At 34.1% G+C, this 20,705-nt stretch overlaps 1 protein-coding gene across 2 annotated transcripts in view; it reads left to right on the forward strand.

Moving 5' to 3' along the window:
* Nucleotides 1–13,330, forward strand: part of RASSF6 (Ras association domain family member 6) — a 62,459-nt gene extending 49,129 nt beyond the window's left edge. Inside the window, exons 7-11 of one of the 2 annotated variants that reach the window (XM_051965539.1) lie at nt 2,329–2,430; nt 5,336–5,387; nt 9,827–9,945; nt 10,045–10,142; nt 10,229–13,330. In XM_051965539.1, coding sequence (XP_051821499.1) covers nt 2,329–2,430; nt 5,336–5,387; nt 9,827–9,945; nt 10,045–10,142; nt 10,229–10,304 — 447 coding nt within the window. In that variant the 3' untranslated portion in view covers nt 10,305–13,330. The remainder of the gene's footprint in view (nt 1–2,328; nt 2,431–5,335; nt 5,388–9,826; nt 9,946–10,044; nt 10,143–10,228) is intronic. The other variant, XM_051965540.1, reaches the window with a different exon arrangement.
* Nucleotides 13,331–20,705: the final 7,375 nt, after the last annotated feature.

Raw genomic sequence — 20,705 nt, forward strand, 5'->3', positions numbered from 1 at the left:
TAGAAGATTTTTTTTAAAACAAATACTGTGGCAAAACCTCATGTTAATGAAGACATGGAAAATAAAATCTCACTTTCAAGGACATAGATATTTGTTAGCATTTTCCAACAGCTATTCTGACCTGATTCTTTCTCATTCTATCCTGGGAATCTTTCTAGCAGTATTTCCTGTGAAGTCTGGAGTCATGGAAATTTCCTTTCCATATTCCCTTGATTTTTTGCTCAACTTAGACTTACTCCCAGCTCAGGAATATTTCTTTCAATTTTTCCCCATTTGACCTTTCAAGGATTTACAATGGCCACATGTTATAGCCCCAAGCTTTTTTTTCTTTGTATAATATTTGGTATTTTGGATCAAATAGCACCTACTATATGCTGGGCACTGTTCTAAACAGTAGGGAGACAAAAAAGAAAAGAAGAAGAAGAAGAAGGAGGAGGAGGAGGAGGAGGAGGAGGAGGAGGAGGAGGAGAGGAGGAGGAGGAGGAGGAGGAGGAGGAGAAGAAGAAAAAGAAACTAATCCCTGCTCTAATGACCTTTCATTGCAAAATACTTTTATCCCAGTCCTAGAAGAGACTTAAGAAGTTATGGTAAAAAATGGTGGATATACCATACAGAGAAAACAGTAAAACTATCTCTTAAAGTCACAACCCATTTATAGGCTATAGGATATAGATCATTGTCTATAGATCATAGATTTAGAGTTAAAAGGACCTTAAAAGTCATTAAGTCCAATCTGCTCATTTTCTAGTTGAGGAAACTAAGATCTATACTTAGAGTCACACAGCTAATAAGTATGGCTTAAACTTAAGTCTTCCTGATTCTAAGTCCAATATTCCATCCACTCCAATGAGCAAACTGTGAGGTAAAAACAACGGAGACAAAATATTCTGTTCCGGCCAACAGAACTCAATGGACCAACAAACATTTATTAAGCAACTACTATATGTTAAAATTAGGGGATACAAAGAAAAGTAAAAGTCAGTTTTTGTTCTCAGAGAGCCACAATCTAATAACATATAAACAATGCACAGAAAAAAAAGGAAAAATGCACATTATTTCCTAGGTGTAATATAGTATAGCATAAACCATGAAAATGTCATACTAAGCACTCAGGGTACCTATAATTGATTGAATATATGATTCTTTACAGAGTGATCTACAGAAATCCTAAACAAAGATTTTACTCACTGCTCTGGTGACCATCCTCTAGTCTATCTGTTTCTGACTCTGTCTCCATCTATCTGTTTCTCTGTCTTCTCTTTTCTTTCCCTTTCTCCTTTCCCTATCTCTCTTCATCTTTCCCATTTTCATCTTCTTTTTCCCTCCCTCCCTCTCTGCTGTTCTCCTCTCCTCCCATTTGTCAACACACACACACACACACACACACACACACAAGTACACACAAAATCAATGGTACTGAAGATGCAAATTCAGCAAATGAAGCAATTCCAATTTGCAAAGAACTTTATCTGTTTGTCTATCAGTGTCTATCTATTGCTGCCTGTCTACCCTTTCATATATTTTCATCTCTAAATATCATTTCTCTGTGTACTGCTCAAGCTGTATATCATTTATGTATTCTTAATAAATCATCAGCTCACTTCCCTCTCTGCCCATACATGTCTTTGACAGTGAATTTTATGTCACTTAGGACACATAAATCATTACTGGTAATGCACTCTAATCTGAAATTGTAATTAACTTCAACAAAGACCAATCCTAGATATTTAACCTACAACACCATTTTCTCCCCCTCTCATTTGAAACCAAAGTAAAAAAAAAAAAATTAAACCTAGGAACTCTGGGCATATAAGACAATGTGGAAAGCTTCTGAGATGAAATTAACCATGAATGGTATGCCCTGTTTTCCAATAGAGACACATAGATGTTCTGGCTAAGGCACAAAAACCAACCTAGATTAGAAAGAATAAATAGGAAATGCTAAAATCCTGCCTTCTTTGTAGAATTCAGTCCCATGAATGTAAAGCATTTGCATATCCTATCACACTCAACTGATGGACTGCCTAGTTTGGACTAATTGCTTTCCCCTCCTTTTTTTGTTTTATTCTCTATTACAAATTATGGATCTGCAGGGGGGAAAGTAGATGTATATTCAAGAACTGATTATTAAAAATCAATAATCACTTACCATAGCAAGATCTTTAAAAAATCAGAATCAAACATTCATGAATTCAGATCTGATCTATTCTATTACCTTATACCAAGAACTTTCTGTTACTGATGCTCTGGAGCCCAGAATATAGATTTTATGCAAACAGACGAATAAGGTCTTAGGATGTGACTATAATGTTTATTTTCCCCTTCCAGACATCAATTTTTACTCCAGCCTTTGGATCTGAAACCAAAGTGAGAATAAATAGTAACATGAGAACAGAAGAAGTAATAAAACAGCTTCTACAAAAATTCAAGGTAAACTTTCCTTTTAAACTCAAGTGAAAATCACTAGTGTGTCTTTTTGTGACTTCTCAAATGCAAAATCCAGGGCAATCTCTGCCACTGGTATTTCTACACTAACAAGCTCAGACCTTGGTCTGTTGGCATTTCTTGCCTTGCTTCTCTAGCTCTGAGTTTCCAATCATCTCAGTTCTTACGGGGCAGGTGAGGATGTAGGTTTTTCCCCTTCCATCCATCCTTGCCCTGTGCTTCTTGAAAAATGGTCTAACCAATCTCCCTTTATAGTTTTCAAAAAGTTATACCATCATTCACTGTAAGAAAACTTATAAAATGATCTCTACAGAGAAATCAGGGGGAAGTGATAAAGGATTCTGCTAGTATCTGGGTCAGCTCTCTCTGATCTTTGAAGCTCCCACAGTAGTTACTCCAGGTTAAAGGAACTACAACCTTTAGTAGTAGGTCTACTACTTTTCAATATTCTGGGAACCATCTTATATCCCTTCCTCTCTATCATCTCCATAACATGGGTCTACTCTCAGTATCTTGTTAATGTAATTATTTTTTCTCTCATCAATCAGAGGACATAATTGGCTCAAAGCAAAGTCAGATAATGAAATAGCAAAGCAAGAAAAGTCATGATAGACTATTAACAAGGGCATATTATCTTAAAACATACTATCAATGGGAAGGAAAGCATTTATGTAGAGATGGCAAGTTATGCCATCCTCCCAGAACTCAGATATCTTTTTTAAAAATAATTATGCCTTTTTATTGACAGAACCCTTGCCTGGGTAATTTTTTACAACATTATCCCTTGCACTCACTTCTGTTCCGACTTTTCCCCTCTTTCTCCTCCCTCTCCTCCAGATGGCAAACAGTCCTATACATGTTAAATATGTCACAGTATATCCTAGATACAATATATGTGTGCAGAACTGAAAGTTCTTTGTTGCACAGGAAGAATTGGATTCAGAAGGTAAAAGTAACCCGGGAAGAAAAAACAAAAATGCAAGTAGTCCACATTCACTTCCCAGTGTTCTTTCTTTGGGTGTAGCTGCTTCTGTCCATCATTGATCAATTGAAACTGAGTTAGATTTTCTCTTTGTTGAAGAAATTCGCTTCCATCAGATGTCTTTTTAATAATCTCAATGGCCCTGCTCCTCCTTGGGCATGGTCGACAAACACCAGTCCTCTCAACTTTTGTCTTGCCGCTGGACTGATGACTCTGGAGAAGAAAATGCGGTTAATAATTTTGCACAGCTCTACCCCTTAAATCCACTTCATAGCAACTCAGCCATCACCCTCATGACGGTCGTTGATCCTCAAAATAAACGACAACAAACAACAATTTCCACTATTCCCCATTGGTGAGTGCTCAACATAGAGGCTCAACTCTACCTTTATCTCACCATCTTATGTGACTTATATTTCCTGGATACAAAGTCTCTATGGGGCAATGATATTTTGTAACAGCTTTTGAACTTTTCTTTTATCTCTAGTCGGCTAAGATATGTAGTTAAGACCTCTCCCTGATAAGATGCTGATTGCTATTTAGTCGTTGCTACCAGTCATTTAGTAAACATTTTATGAATGTCTGCTTTGTGCCAGCATTGTGTTAAGAGTATAAAAGACGCCACTGGGAAGTGAATTGAGCTTTAATGTTGGAGTCAGGAAGACTTGAGTTCAAATGTGGTCTCAGACACTTAACTAATTGTGTGACTCTGGACAAGTTACTTACCTTCTGCCTGCCTCAGTTTCCTCAGCTTATCAAATGGATACCTCTCGTGGAGTTGTGACGAAGATCAAATGAGTTGATATTTATATTCTTAGCACAGTTTCTGGTACATAGTAGATGTTATTATAAATATGTATTCCCTTCCCTTCTTTTCCCCCAAAAGATAGTCCTTGTTCTCAAGGACCTCATAGTCTAAACAGAGTCAACATGCAAGCAATTTTATGCAAACAAGATTTATCCAAGATAAATTGGAAATAATTAATCAGTGGAAGGAAAGCCAGGAGAGCTAAGAGGTAGGTATAATAAGAGTCATCATATCTAGGTAACTAAGAAAGGCTCTTCCAGACTAAGAGGAAGCTTTTTAGACTTCTGTTTCCAGGTGGACCAAAGACCATGGTTCCTGGGGACTATCTGGCTTTTGGCTTTATATATTCCTAAAATTCTCCAGGCTTAGCACCCAAATGATTTGGAGTCAAAGCAAAAGATAAGCTCAGAAACCCTAGTTTTTCTCTGTCTAGTCTTTCTTTTTCCTTCTAAGGCCCTTGTCTTTACTATTCATATCTGTTGAAAACAAAACCCCATTTGGTTCCTTATTTTGACTAATGAAGGGAAAAATATAAAACCTTTCTCCTGAAAATGCTAAAAGTTGATAGTAGTTTATCCGGGCTCAGTGAGTAGAGTAGTAGACCTCGAGTGAAAAAAATCTGAGTTCAAGTCTGGTCTCAAGCACTGCCCATGTGTGACCCTAGACTTGACCTTACAATCCTGACTCAGTTTGCTTATCTGTATAATGGGGATAATAATAGCGCCAACCCTAAAGAATTGTTGTGAGAATCAAATGATACAATATTTGTAAAGGCCTTCACAAAAACTTTTATGAAGATATTCAGGAAATTAGGCTTTGTTTTTTCTTAGGATTTTGGATCTTTTTGGATGTTCTCTTTATCGGTCTCAATGAATCTCTACTGGGCATTTCCAACAGTAGCAGATGAGCTCCTTGTGCACATCAGACCTTTCTCTGCAAGAGCTAACCTTATGAACTCCCCTGTACCCATAGTCTTGGAATTACCCCCAAATTTAGGACAAAGAGTTCCACACTGACACATGAAAGTTAACTAAAATATTTTTACACAACAGAAAATCATGTTTTTTTTTTTAACTGATTGTTTTGTTTTTGTTTAACAGATTGAAAATAACCCCCAGGATTTTGCTCTTTATATCATCTATGCAACTGGAGGTAAGAAAAAGAAATAATTCAAATTATCTGGTTCTTTCATAAGTCCTTCTTAAAGAGGATATTGGGTTTTGTTGTTTTGTTGTAACTAATAAGAAAGGCAGATGGCAGAGTTGTTTTTTTTCCTATTAAAAATGGGAGGTGTTGGCATTTTGTGCCATGGTCTTATATTTAGGGCAATCTAGGATTCCATAGACTCCTAGATATTTGAAAACATACAAGAGACAAGACAATATTTGGAGCTTATCAACTAGACACATTTTTTTGGAAGGATAAAACTCAGTATTTTTCAAATGGAGATCAGAGTCCTTAGGAAATCTCCAGTGCCAGGCTTCAGGTCTTATTAAGACTTGAGTTAAGTAATGACCTCTTATTATGTCAGCTCTTAACTCTATATGCCCCACTTCTCATACACTCCTGAGGATAGCAGCAAAATAGTAAAGTAGATGGAACCCCGGACTTGGAGTCAGAAAAAATTGAATTCAAATCCTGCCTCAGACACTTAATAATAATGTTAACCTGGGCAATTCTCTTTTATCTCTGATGCTTAATAGTTGTGTAACCTTGGGTGAACCATTTCACTTCCACTCATGTCAGACAAGTATTGAGGATGTGTCTTAAATTTATAAACAAGTCATTATTTGGGCTGAACTCACAATGGGAGTTCCCGACCAGAATGAAATTATAGAATCTTCAAGTATTTCTTATGTGAGCAATACTTCAAAATTTATAAGAAATGCATATTTAAGGGGTCAGAATTTCCACAAAGTGTAGAACTAAGAGAAATAATAACTCGTATTATTTGTTCAGAAGGGATAGAAGAGACAAGTAAATACCCTCTTGCCCTAATTAAACCAATAGGTTGCAAGGAAGACTGAAATAGAGCTGAATGCTTGGTACTTACTAAGTTCATGATGTGTAAAGAGAATGATATAACCAGATACCCCAAATCAGAGGTAATATGGAAAGTACTGAAATAAAAAAATGGTTGGGGAGGGGGAAGAGGGAGAAAAAAAGTGGTTATTGGAATATAAGAAAAATTGTGATTTATAAAATGCAAGAGAGACCCAAACACAGATAAATCAATCACTATTCTTGGGACTCAGTGAAATGACAAATGATAAACTCCAGAGATAAGTCTTACTGTGTAGAATCTGTTACAATCCAGCTATGTTTCTTGATCAATAGAGAAGTCATACCTTTAGAGTCCTGCTTTAGTTTATCTTGGTCTCCAAGAATAGTGGAAGAATTCCAGGTCAGCTTCCTTATATGTAAGATGAGAGATTTGGACTAGAAGACTTCAAAATTCCCCTTTACTTCTAAAAACTTGATCTTATGATCCCAATGCCAGAATCCACAGCTGAGCCTTTCTCAATTTGTGGATAAATCCACTATGAAACACAATAGTTTGTTCTTTCAGCTGAATGGACTTCTACTGTTTGTCACAAGTCTGAATTATGTTTTCATAGAGATGAGTGTGACACTCAAATTTTAAGAGTAAAGAAACTCATATGCAAAAATAAATTAAAGATTACTAAAAATAAGCCAAAGTATATCATTTTTTACTTTTGAAAGTTGGGGAGAAAGAAAAAAGAAAAATATGATAAAATAGGTCCCATAAATTCTCACTTCCATTTTTTCCCCACTACCTCCCATAGTACCTCCTACCAAGTAGGCACAATAAGCTTTTATTGAATTTAATTCAATTGATTTGAAAAGTATTATGCATTGTTTGATCGCAAAATGTCTGTATACCATATGGCAACTAGGTGGCATAGTGGATGGAGTGCCAGCCTTAGAATTCAGAGGACCTGAGTTCAAATATGACCTGTGGCATTTATTTATTGACTGCGTGACCCTGAATAAGTCACTTGTCCTTATTTTCCTCAGCTTCCTTACTGTAAAATGAGTTAGAGAAGGAAATGGCAACTTATTTCAGTATCTTTGCCAAAAAAAAAAAAAAAACCCTCCAAATAGTGTCACAGAGAATTGGATTCATCTGAAAACATTTAAACCATCACATGTCAGAAATGTTTGGGGAAAAGAAGAATGTACTGTGTGATGAAATGCCAAAGTGCAGCCCAAAATTTGTGTTTAGATTAAATGTAAGGTTATTCACTCTGATATCAAATCAAGCTAATGAAACTAGAAATGAATGAAATGAAGCATTTATTAAGCATTTACTATATAAAAGTTCTTTACTAAGCAGTGTGGATACACATTAAAAAAATTAAGACAATCCTGTTCCTGAGTAACTCACATTCTAATGGGGGATATAACACATCGGAAAAGTTTCACCTGTAACCAAGTGGAAAAGTCTCGTGGTTCTTAGGGCAAAACAGCAAAGCAGATGTGCCTCTGCCACAGGAGTTGTTTCCCCAAATTATGGCTGTAGAGGATGGATTGGAAGCAAGACTAGTGAGTGATCTGGGAGGTCTAGAGGAACAAACACTTCTCTTTCTTAAATGGAAAGATATTTAATTTCACTACTTTGATGAGGAAACATCTAAAATATTCTCTATTTTCTTTTTTGTTAAGCTTTTTATTTTCCCTCTTTTAAAAATAGTAGCTTTTTATTTTTCAAAGTACATGCAAAGATAGTTTTTAACATTTACCTTTGTAAAACCTTGTGTCTCTGTTTTTACTATCATTTTATTCTGAAGATGTTTTAATATAAAAGCCTTCTCTGTTTTGAATCTAAAAAGTAAAAAGAAAAAAATATTTAACTCTACTTTGGTATGATAGCAAAACCAAATGAAATTAAAATAAAGATTTCTACTTTGTGGTTATTTTTTAAATTTCTCATGCATTGCTTGATCGCAAAATGTCTGTATACCATATGGCAACTAGGTGGCATAGTGGATAGAGTGCCAGCCTTAGAATTCAGAGGACCTGGGTTGAAATATGACCTGTGGCATTTATTTACTGACTGTAAACAAAACATATAGGTAGTCTTTTGTGGTTGAAGTGAGGGAGAAAGGAATGAAGTTTTTTTGTTGTTGTTTTGTTTTTGTTTTTGTTCTACTATGCTGTGATACACATTCAGTCTTCATAGTCTTCTCTCTGGATGCAGATGACTCGATCACAAGTCTGTTGGAATTGCCTTGAATCATCTCATTGTTGAAAAGAGCCAAGTCCATCACAGTTGATCATCACATAATCTTGTTGCTGTGTACAATGTTCTTTTGGTTCTAGGTACCTCACTCAGCGTCAGTTCATGTAAATCTTTCCAGGATTTTCTGAAATCAGCCTGCTCATCATTTTGTGTAGAACAATAATATTCACAACACTCATATACCACAATTTATTTAGCCATTCCTCAATTGATGAGCATCCACTTAATTTCCAATACCTTGCCATTACAAAAAGGGTTGCTATAAATAGTTTTGCACATGTGGGTTCTTTTCCCCTTTTTATGATTTCTTTGGGAATATTTTCTATTTTCTTAACCCCGAGTTCTCTTTGATGAGTTGAAGAACAAAAACAAAAACAAAACAAAACAAAACAAAAAAAAAACAAACTTCATTCCTTTCTCCCTCATTTCAACCACAAAAGGCTACCTATATGTTTTGTTTTAATTTTAATGCTTGCCCTGCCCCATATCACCCTCATATCTCTTCCTCCCTTTCCTACTCAACAAATCTTCACTTGTAACAAAGATTTTTTATAAACAGAAGAAAAGCGGATTAGTGAAATCTTCTCACATCAGCTAAGGCTAGCACCATGTAAAATAGTTCCCAACCATAATCCCCAACCTCTAAAAGTAAGGAAGAAAGATGTATTTCTAAGTTCTTCTTCAAAGGCAAACTTTTTGGCCATTATAATTACCTAATGTTTAATTTGGATTGTTTCATTTCTAATGTTGTATCAATCAATCAGTGAACATTTTTATTAAGTACCTGATATATGCCAGACAATGTATTAAGCACTAAGGATACAAAAAAAGAGGTAAAATACAGTCTCTGCCCTCAAAAAATTTAAAATCTTAGTTTATATTTTAACATGTCTAACATATATTGGATTACCTGCCATCTAGGAGAGGGGGTAGGGGAAAGAGGGGAAAATTTGGAACATAAGATTTTGCAAGGGTCAATGTTGAAAAATTATCCATGCATATATTTTGGAAATAAAAAGCTTTAATTAAAAAAAGCTTTAAAATCTAATGGAAGAGACAACATTCAAACAAATGCAAAACAATCTAGAGCGATTGGGAAAAGATTCCAATAAAAAAATCTAATTTTAATTGAGACTTAAGCCAATATGGTGTATTATTTTCCTAGTTCTATTTATTTTTCTCTATTCATATAAGTTCTTTCAGTTTATATAGGTCTTCCTATACTTCTCTGAATTCTTCACATTCATCATTTTAAAAGCAGGGTTAATAACATTCTTGTCCCACATTTTGCTTAACTTACTTGTCTATTCCTCAACCTTGTTTTCAGAAAAGAGACGGCTAAAGAAGACAGACATTCCCTTATTAGAGAGGCTTTTGCAGGGTCCCTCACAAAAGAATGCCAGGATTTTCCTCATGGATCAAGATGCAGAAGAAATCAGCAGTGATGTATGAGATAGCATTATCAAGAATTTTTTTTTTGCTTGCTTGCTTTGGGACTCAATGCTTCTCACAAATGTGATTTTATTTTGTCTTTCCCTTTCTTAGGTGGCTGAATACATTCACTGTCACCTTTCTTTTTTGGAATCAATCCTTCAAAGATTAAATGAAGAAGAAGCACGAGAAATCAAAAAAATAACTACAAAGTAAGTAGAAATCTTTATTTTAATTTCATTTGGTTTTGCTACCATACCAAAGTACAATTAAATATTTTTTTCTTTTTACTTTTCAGATTCAAAACAGAGAAGGCTTTTATATTAAAACATCTTCAGAATAAAATGATAGTAAAAACAGAGACAACTGTATAGTGTAATAAACACCCATAAATCAAAAACTTCAACCAAGTAAAAAGTATTTGCATACCTAATGAGTACATGTATATTGTAGGTACATGCATTACTATAGAAACTTCAAGCTTGTAGAAAATCAACTGACCAGGAAATTTTATTTCCATATGAAGAGATGAAGTTGCCTTTATGTTATACTTGATGCCTTTATATTATATTTGGTCCACTATTTATTCTGAAAATTAGATTTCCAGAATAGTACTCTTTTTTTTTTTCAGCTAGAGAGGCATTTTTATATAGTGTGAATTTAAAATGTCTCCCTTAGCCTGAATTTCATCAACTTTTGCAAGAAAGGACAAATGAAGTGGAAATTAAAGACTGAAAACACTTTAAAAAAAAGAGAGAGAGAGATGCATTCCTTATGTTGTGAAAAAATTTACTTTCAACATGAATGGAATTTATAGATCACTGATGACTCTTGGACTTTCACAAAAATGAGGATGATCTTGCAAACTGGCAAGTAAACTTCTATGATGTGTGTGTAATCCTGCTAAAACTCCAGAGGACCAAAAACCACAAGCACTTAGTAAACTGCAATATCTACAAGTGTTCCTTTCCCAGGGTTACTGGGTTACTTTGGCCTGAAGGAATTTCTATATAAGCAGCATTCCATCTGGTAAAAGACCTTATCAGAAATTCACAAAGTTGTCTCTATTATTGTTTTTCAGAGCTGATTTTTGAAACACATGTTTATGTTCTGAAAACATAACAGGAGTTTGGGATGTGTTGTTGTTGTTATTCATAGTTGTTAGTGTCATCCACAACAATTTTTTAAAGCAATTCTTTGTAAGGGTCAATAGGTCTTTTTCTTAATCTACCTCTACTTTTATTTCTCATGGATATTGTCTAAAAAATTTCTAAAACATTTTATTTGTGATATAGACTAGAACTCTGTATGATAAATACACAGCTGGAAAATTACTTTTTTAAATATTAAAATATATGGCACAGTTGTTTCAAAAACATATAATTCCAAATTATCACCAAAATACAGACTAAACAAGAGTGTGTTTGTATACATTAAATTATATTAAAGACCTCCTTATATAGTGTAATATGTGTGACTGGGCTTTCATTATTCTATTTACTTTGTCAAGAAAAAGATATCCACTTGTTAAATGTGAGGCTAAAAATATAAACTATAACTCATAGTAGTCTAATTTATATATTCATAGATAATATGCACTATATGCAATTCTTACCCTCAAGGAGCTCACATTTTCATGGAAAATACAACATGCAAATGACAATTTCTGTATAAAATATATGCAGCATAAATATAGGAACATCTCAAAAAGAAAACATTAGCGGGGGGAAGTAGGACAAGACAAGGCCTCTCATAAAGCTCTGAGATTTGAGCTGAATCTCAAAGGAGGACTAGCTCAAGGAGGTAGAGGTGAAAAGTATTCCAGCAGGAGGATGACCAATACAAAAGCCTAGACTTGAAAAATAGTGTTTCACATGTGAGGAACAGCTACTTATGTAGCTGGACAATAGAGAATGTAAAGAAGAGAAAATGTAAGAAAAAAAGAAAGAAGGGGAGCTAAACTATTGATCCTGAAAGTGACCAAAAACTACTAAAGTTTATTAAGTTTAAGTTAGAGACATGACATGCTCCAACCTGAACTTTCAGAAAATCTCTTTGGCACCTGAGTCAAGGATGAATTAATATGGGAAGAGATTTTTTTAATTAAAGCTTTTTATTTTTCAAAACATATGCATGGATAATTCTTCAACCTTAACCCTTGCAAATTCTTGTGTTCCAATTTTTCCCTGCCTTTCTCCAACCCCTCCCCTAGATGGCAAGTAATCTATGTTAAACATGGTAGAAATGTATGTTGAATCCAATATGTACATATATATTTATACAATTATCTTGTTGTCCAAGAAAATAAAATCAAACTGGAAAAAAAAGTGAAAAAGAAAATAAAATGCAAGCAAACAACAACAAAAAAATGAAAATGCTATGTTGTGAACCACACTGGGTTATCAGAATTGATCTGAGTCAGGGAGACTGAGTTATTGCAAAAGTCCAGGCTGCAGATGATAAGGATCTGTATTAGGGTGATGTCTGTATGAATGGTGAGAAGGGAATATATACAAGAGATATTGTGAAGAAATAAATGAGTAAAATTTGGCAATGGATTAGATGGATCTATAGCATGACTGAAAGGGAGAATTCATAGATGACACTGAAATTGTAAGCCTGGATAACCAGACTTACGCAGACTCACAGTAGTATCTGAGGCCAGATTTGAACTCTGAAAGATGAGTCTTCCTGACTCCTGGCCCAACATTCTATCCATTGCATCATCTAGCTGTTCTGGAAAAGCCATACTTTGGAACAGTTTTCAGTTGAATGAGTGTTTGATACTCAGATAGCAAATGATTGGGAAGGAAGCGAAGATACTCACTGCAAAAAACTTTCTCAAGGTGTGTGGGAAAAGAAACAGAGATGTAGAGTGATATCTACCAAGACTAACAAGTGAGGTTTTGGGGCTTTTCAGTTTGTTTTGGGGCTTTATGCTCAAAAATTACCTCTAACAGGAAGACAAGCCTAAGCCATGTTTGGGCTTTCTGGGAGATGAGGATTTTGGAGAAGTTGCTTGGACAGTTCAGAACAGAAGTGAAAGAGAAATAGCTTCCTACCTATCCCAGAAAATGTTTCTTATTTTGATGTTTTTAATATCAATCCTGTAATGGGAATTACAACTCTTTAATTTTTTTTCTGTAATCTAAATATATTATTTTTTACTAAAGCTTTTTTATTTACAAAGCATATGCATGGCTAATTTCCCCAACATTTACCCTTGCAAAACTTTTTGTTCTAAATTTTCTCCTCCTTCCACCTATCCTCTTCTCTGGTTGGCAAGTAGTCCAATACATGTATAATTTGTTTAATAGTTGTTTGTCAATGTGTAGCAATGAGTCTTATGTGTATTAAGTATTTATTTTGTAGAGAAATAAATAAATTATCATACTCCTAATCTCCTTTGTATATAGAGTTTCTTTGTAGAGACAACCCTGACAGATCTTCTTCGGGGAAACCCTACACATGAACCATCTGAACTTTGTTTAAGTTATTATCCCTGGAATTCTACTCTGTTGGAGTGTTGGAGGCAGAGTGAGTATATCTCAACTCAGAAAGTAAAGGAAAACCTGATTCCCTCTCTTCTGGGCTAAATTACTCCCATGACTAACTCCCAGTCAATGTGAGCCAAAAACTGGGACTTCTTAATGGGAGAACATCTCTCAGCTTCCAAATCTGTTCATTCCTCTACACATCTCCTTTTTTTATGGAGATGTTGGGCTTTTAGCAACTTCAGTACCTTCAGAATTTAGCCCTCAAAACAAAAGTAGGAAGAAAAGAAGAGTTTAACCCAGAACTTCTTAAACATTTCCACTCATGACCCCTTTTCGCCCAATTTTGTGACTCCTACATTCAGTTACACAACACCATAGAGGAGTATGATCCACGATTTAAGCAGCTTTGCTTTTAGCCTATCACTGAGAATCTTATTGACTTGTTTAATGATTGGAAGAAGAAAAAAAGAAGCAGCTGCCAAACTATATGCTTATATTCTCAACTTGATTTTTAAAATAATCCTTTTATATCCAGAGAGAGGATAACTTTAATGAAAACATGAGAATAGAATAGACAAGTTTTTATAAACAAATATTTTCCTACATCTTCACAGTTTGCTAGTTGAATAAACTATAGCATAAAGAAAATCTCTGTGTCTCTTTTTGGTTAATTTCATAAAATCAGCTGACTAGATAGAGCAAAAAGTAGTTTTAAATGTTTTTCTTAAATGAGATATTTCAAATATGTTAAACTCAGATTTTAGGATGTGACAACAAATGACTGTTCAAGCATCCTCTGAATATTATTAAGCAAATCATAAAACGGAATTCTATCTTCACTAAAATCACTTTTCAGAGTCATCAAAGCTCAAGTGGCACAGTGAATAGAGTAAGAAACTTGAAGTCAGAAAGATTAGTTCAAATCATGCCTCAGACACTAACTGTGGGATCATAGACAAATCACTTAACCCCTTTCACCCTCATTTTCCTCATCTGTAAAAGGTTTTGTGAACTATATTAAGATTTAGCTATACAAATGCTATCCATTATGCTCTGCACAGAGTCCCTTTGAAAGGGGAATCCCCATGGATATCAAATTTCTCTAAAAATTCCTTTTGTAGATAATATTGTTGTGATCACATCAAGCTCCAGAACTCCATAGGACCCTTACATCAAATCCAAGATCTTTGGAACAGTGATATAGTGGAATGGCAACTGAGAGGAATTGGATTCAAATCACATTTCTGATGCTTACTCCCTATGTGAAACATTTAATATTCTCTCAGTAGTGAAATGTGATTGACAAATCACATATATGTGTGTGTGTGTGTGTGTGTGTATATATATATATATATATATATATATATATAATATATATATATATATATAATATATATATATATATATATATTCCTATACAAAGAGGTGAGCAGATCATGCAAGGAGAACAGAGAATACCTCATAACTACCCACAGTGATGTTCAGAAAATAGAATAGAAAACAAAAGAAAATTTCCCCCTACATTAGGGACATCTTTTCTGGAGGATTTATGGAAGGACAGACAAGAATTAGATAGGATAAGAAAGCTTAGTGAAGGATTTTGACCTGTACCCAATAAAGTCCTGGGTCTATTAAAGAAACACAATTCTTACTAAACTTGTTTATCTAGTTTCCCAGCCCACAGCGGATTACAAGTAGAACAGAGAGCAAAAAGGTCTGTTAAAGGGTGAACAAGGATCCTGAGAGATTACTAAGAAACTAAGAGTCAAAAAAAAAAAAAAAAAAAAAAAAAAAAAAGACAGGCTAGAGAGAAAAGAAAGAAAAAGAAAAAAAAAGGAAAGAAGGAAAAGAAAGGAAAGAAAACTACTCAGTTTCCTCAACTGTAAAATAAGTTGGAGAAGGAAATGACAAACCATTTCAGTACCTTTGCCAAGGAAATCCCAAATGGGGTCATGAGTCATACAGGACTAAACAAAAGCAAGAGCTGAATTACTATTCTGTAGCCTAAATCTTGTAAGTTCTGATAAATAATTACATTTCATGAGAGGGATAACACAATAAGAAGATTTTCGAAGAAGGAAAAGGGAAAGTCATATACAGAGGAGAGCTAAAAATATGCGACCACCTTGATCCTTAGGTAAATAAAGAGAAATCATATTTTATATAATCTCTTTATAAGAGCACAGACTATGAAAGAATCGGGCAGAAAAATGGAAAGGAGCATAAAAGGGTCTCACCCTGGAAAAAATTGGAAAGGATGAAACTCTAAGATATCTCATGAGAGAGAAAGTGTATATTTGCAGGAAAACAGAGACTTTCCCCACTCCGTTCCCCTAGGGGGAAGGGTGAAAGGACAATGATTTTCACATTAGGCTACGATGTTGTCTGAAAAAACTCTATAGATAGCAGAACTACATTTCATCCAGGAGAAGGAATATGAGTAGCTGAGGGACATAGAACCAGAGATAGGTAAATTGATTAGGATTTCTGAGTAATCACAATTAATGACAAGATGAAAGAAGAGAAAGAGCATTTCAATAATACCTACTATCTCCCAAGCACTGTGCTAAGCACTTTACAAATATTATTTCATTTAAGAGGAACTTAACTCAAGATTTCTGAAACATAAATTCTCACCATGCAACCTGTTTCTATTTGGAACTGCTTACAACAGAAAGGATAGGGTGGCAGAGGAGTATAAAATAAAGTGTACAAATGAAGTAATCATATAAAACATATAAAGGAGGAAGTAAAATTTGACATACAAACATTACTCTCATAAGTGATCCAGAGTATTGTTGTTTTAATAAGGGTATTGTCTAGAAGTTAAAGAATAGAATTCAGAGAGATCATTAAGAAAGAGAAATAACAAAGCAAAAATTTCTTGAAATGACACTGTAAAAATGTTACTCGAATTAAAAGGTTGAGGGAGAGGAAAGAAAGGGAAAATCTTGAACCACATCCTTAGCTTCATGAGAAAAGAAAAGAATCAAAAGGGTATCTAAAAGGAAAGATCAAAGGGATCTGATCATTCCACTATTTGGGATAAGGCAAATAAATGGAAGTTGGAATGGAGGGAGACTTTCACAATAAACTAACAATAAAATGGTTTAAAGAAAACTAAAAGATTAGAGTGCTGACTTGAAAGGGGGATAAAAATTAATACAATAGAAATAAATGATAGAAAACACAAACCTAACTACTATCATAACTTTAAATGCAAATGGATTAAATAATCCAGTAAAAGAAAAGAGAGTGATAGAATAAATAAAAAAGAATTTAATAAGCTTTTACTACTTGCAAAACACTGCATTAAGAACAAGATCTACAAGTAGAAAAGTGAGTACAAGTCCCAGCTCTCAAGGAGCTCTCTATGTCCTGAGAGAACAAGTGCAAAACAGATGGTAATGCATCTTTAATTCTATTACCACTGATATTAGCATAACCATCTCTTATGTTGAGTAATTTGATAATTTACCAAGAACTTTAACATCAAGAACTTTATTTTCTGGGTTTTCAGAAATTGTGAATACTGAGAAGGCAAGGGTTATGTGTAGCTCCTTACTATTGCTAGCCATTGGTTTGCAGTTGGTGTTGGATTATGGGTGGTTTCTTTTTCCATAGGGTTCACTGCTTTTGATATGGCTACAGAAGCAGTGTTGGGAGTTGTCAATTATCTGGGAAACGTTGCTAGTTGCAGGACTCTTGGGCTCACAGTCCTGGATATATTTATAGGGGTGTGAAGAGGTAAATTAGCAAAGAAAATGAGATCATTAATAGTTTCAGTAAAATAGTAGGATACAAAAATTTCCACATTCCTAAATAATGTTAATCAAATGAAGAGGAAATGTAAAGAGAAATCCCATTCAAAATAAATATAAAATACAGAAAATATACAAATATTACAAAACATTTCAAAAAGTCATAATTGCTCAATGATTGGGTCAAACCAATATAAAATAAATTATAAATGTTTATTAACTGACTGACTGGAGTATAATACTATCTAAATTCATTTACAGTTATAATGTTACACCAATCAGACTCTCCAATGGACACATTAAAGGTCTAGATATAACAATAACCCTAATAGAACAATATGGAAGATTGCTCCAAATCATTTCCGCTAATCAGTCACTTTGCTTCCAGGTCATGTGATAGAGAACATTTTATCTAAACTTCCAACTTCCCAAAACTTCCCTAAATAAAAAATTATGCATAAGTGTAAAGAAATTGCAAATGTCTTCAAAGCTTAAGACTCTATGAAGACTCATGAGATATTAGTACCAAAGTTGAATAGTCCCTAATCCCTAACAGTCTCATTCCTTCCTCGTCTTATACCACCTCTACACTAGATCAGGGAGGCACAACCTGCCTTCAAATTTGTCATCTAAAGTCCTCTCAAGCAATTTTCTTACTGTTGCATCTCATCCTGGACTTCACTTCACCATTTTGTAGTAAAAGCAACAGAACTCATCTGGGCTCCTTCCTCCCTAAATCACAATAAAACTGGAAAACAATCATATTGAAATATAGTTATCAAAAAATTTTAAAGAAATAAACACAGAATAAAAATGAAGACCTTGGGGGAAGTGAGATGTACTAGATAAATCAAAAAAAAATACAGGAATTGCAATTATGCTATCAGACAAAGCAAAAACAAGAACTTACAACATAGAGATAAACAATTATACTGAAAGGTGAAGTAGATAATTTACCGACATCAAAACTGAACTTATGTGCCCCAAATGCATTACCATTCAAATTCATGAATTGCAAGTTGACATAGACAGTAACACAATAATAGTAGGAGACTTTAATGTCTCTCCATTTTGAACAAATCTGAAAGATAAACAAAAGGGAGAAAGCCAAATGAAAAAATTGCTACAGAAACTAGAGCTAAAAGATTTTTGGCCTCTTCTAAACAAGATTTCTAAGGAATAAATATAAACATAGATATATGAATATATGGATATAGTTATAAATATTTTGACATGGAACTCATAAAAAGAGACGACATATCAAGTTATATAGATATTGCAAAAAATGTAAATAAGTAGAAATAGTAAACACATCCTTTATAGACTATCACAAACATAGGAATCAATTCAGGGAGCACAAATAAATGACATAGGATCAAATGAAAATTTAACAATGAAATATTAAATAGTGAATTGGCCTTCTCCAAACTTTCCAGCTTTTCAAAACTCCCCCAAATAAAAAATTATAAGACGATGTAAAATAATTGCAAATGTCTGAAAAGCTTAAGACCTATGAAAGTTAATGAGGTAACAACTTGGTGAATTAACACCAAAGTTTAATAGGCATTAATCCTTAACAATCTCATTCTATCCCTATCCTATACCACCTCCACACCATGAAACAGAATAAACAATAGAAGCAATGAACAATTATATGAAAGAAAATTATAATGATGAAATGATTTTTTTTTAATTCTGGAATATAATTAATGTAATAATCAGGAGGAAAATATATTACTTAAAAATATGTACTGTACTAAGAAAATATGGGCATCTAGGTAGCACAGTGGATAGAGCACAAGACTCAGACTCAGGAAGACCTGAGTTCAAAAATGGCCTCAGATACTAATTATCTGTGTGACCCTGGACAAATCATTTAATCCTGTTTGCCTCAGTTTCCTCATCTTTAAAATGAGCTAGAGAAGAAAATGGAAAACTCCAAATGGGATCACTAAGAGTTAGATCCTATTGAACAGCAACTAACAAAATAAAGGAGAGAGAAATAAGGGGGAAACATAGAAAAATAGAAAATAGACAAACCCAAAAGAAATTTTTAAAAATCTTTTAAAAATTAGAGGAGAAAAGACCTCAGCTTTTGGGATAAGAATTCACTATTTGACAAAAACTGCTGGGAAAATTAAAAACTAGCATGGCAGAAACCAGACATTGACCCATACCTAACACAATATACCAAGATAAGGTTGAAATGGGTTCATGATTTAGACATAGTCATATTATAAGCAATTTAGAAGAGCATAGGATAATTTACCTCCCAGATCTATGAAGAAGGAAGGAATTTGTGACCAAAGAAGAAATGGAACTCATAATTGAACACCAAATAGATAATTTTGATTATATTAAGTTAAAAAGTTTTGTACTAACAAAACTAATGCAGACAAGATTAGAAGGGAAGTAATAAATTGGGAAAAACATTTTTACATTTACATTTTAATGATAAAGGCCTCATTTCTAAAATATACAGAAAATTGATACAAATTTATAAAAATTCAAGCCATTCCCCAATTGATAAATGATCAAAGGATATGAACAGACAATTTTTAGATGAAGAAAGTAAAACCATTTCTAGTCATATGAAAAGGTGCTCCAAATCACTAGTGATCAGAGAAATGCAAACTAGGCAACTCTGAGATACCACTACACACCTCTCAGTTTGGCTAAAATAACAGGAAAAGATAATGACGAATGTTGGAGGGGATGTGGGAAAACTGGGACCCTGATACATTGTTGGTGGAGTTGTGAATGGATCCACCCATTCTAGAGAGCAATTTGAATATATGCTCAAACACTTATCAATTTGTGCATACCCTTTGACCCAGCAGTATTTCCACTGGACTTATATCCTGAAGAGATCTTAAAGGAGGGAACATGTATAAAAATGATTGTAGCAGCCCTTTTTGTAGTGGCTAGAAGCTGGAAATTGAATGGATGCCCATCAGTTGGAGAATGGCTGAATAAATTATGGTATATGAATGTTATGGAATAGTATTGTTCTGTAAGAAATGGCCAGCAGGATGGTTTCAGAGAGGCCTGGAGAGACTTACATGAATTGATGCTAAATAAAATGAGCAGAACCAGGAGATCATTGTACACAGCAACAGCAAGATTATATAATGATCAATTCTGATGGTCATATCTCTTTCCAACAATGAGATGACTGAGGCCAGTTTCAATGATGTAGTGTTGAAGAGAGCCATATACACTCAGAGAAAGGACTATGGGAACTGAATGTGGATCACAACATTATATTCTTGCTCTTTTTATTGTTTTTCACTTGCATTTTGTTTTCTTATTCATTTTATTTCTTTTTTGATCTGATTTTTCTGGTGCAGCAAGATAATTATATAAATATGTTTACATATATTGAATTTAACATAAATTTTAATATGTATAACATATATTAGATTGTCATCTAGGGGAAGGGGTGGGAGGAAGGAGGGGAAAATTTAGAACACAAGGCTATGCAAGGATCAATGTTGAAAAATTATTCATACATATG

Source organism: Antechinus flavipes, chromosome 6 (genome assembly GCF_016432865.1).
Source record: "Antechinus flavipes isolate AdamAnt ecotype Samford, QLD, Australia chromosome 6, AdamAnt_v2, whole genome shotgun sequence".
NCBI lineage: Eukaryota > Metazoa > Chordata > Mammalia > Dasyuromorphia > Dasyuridae > Antechinus > Antechinus flavipes.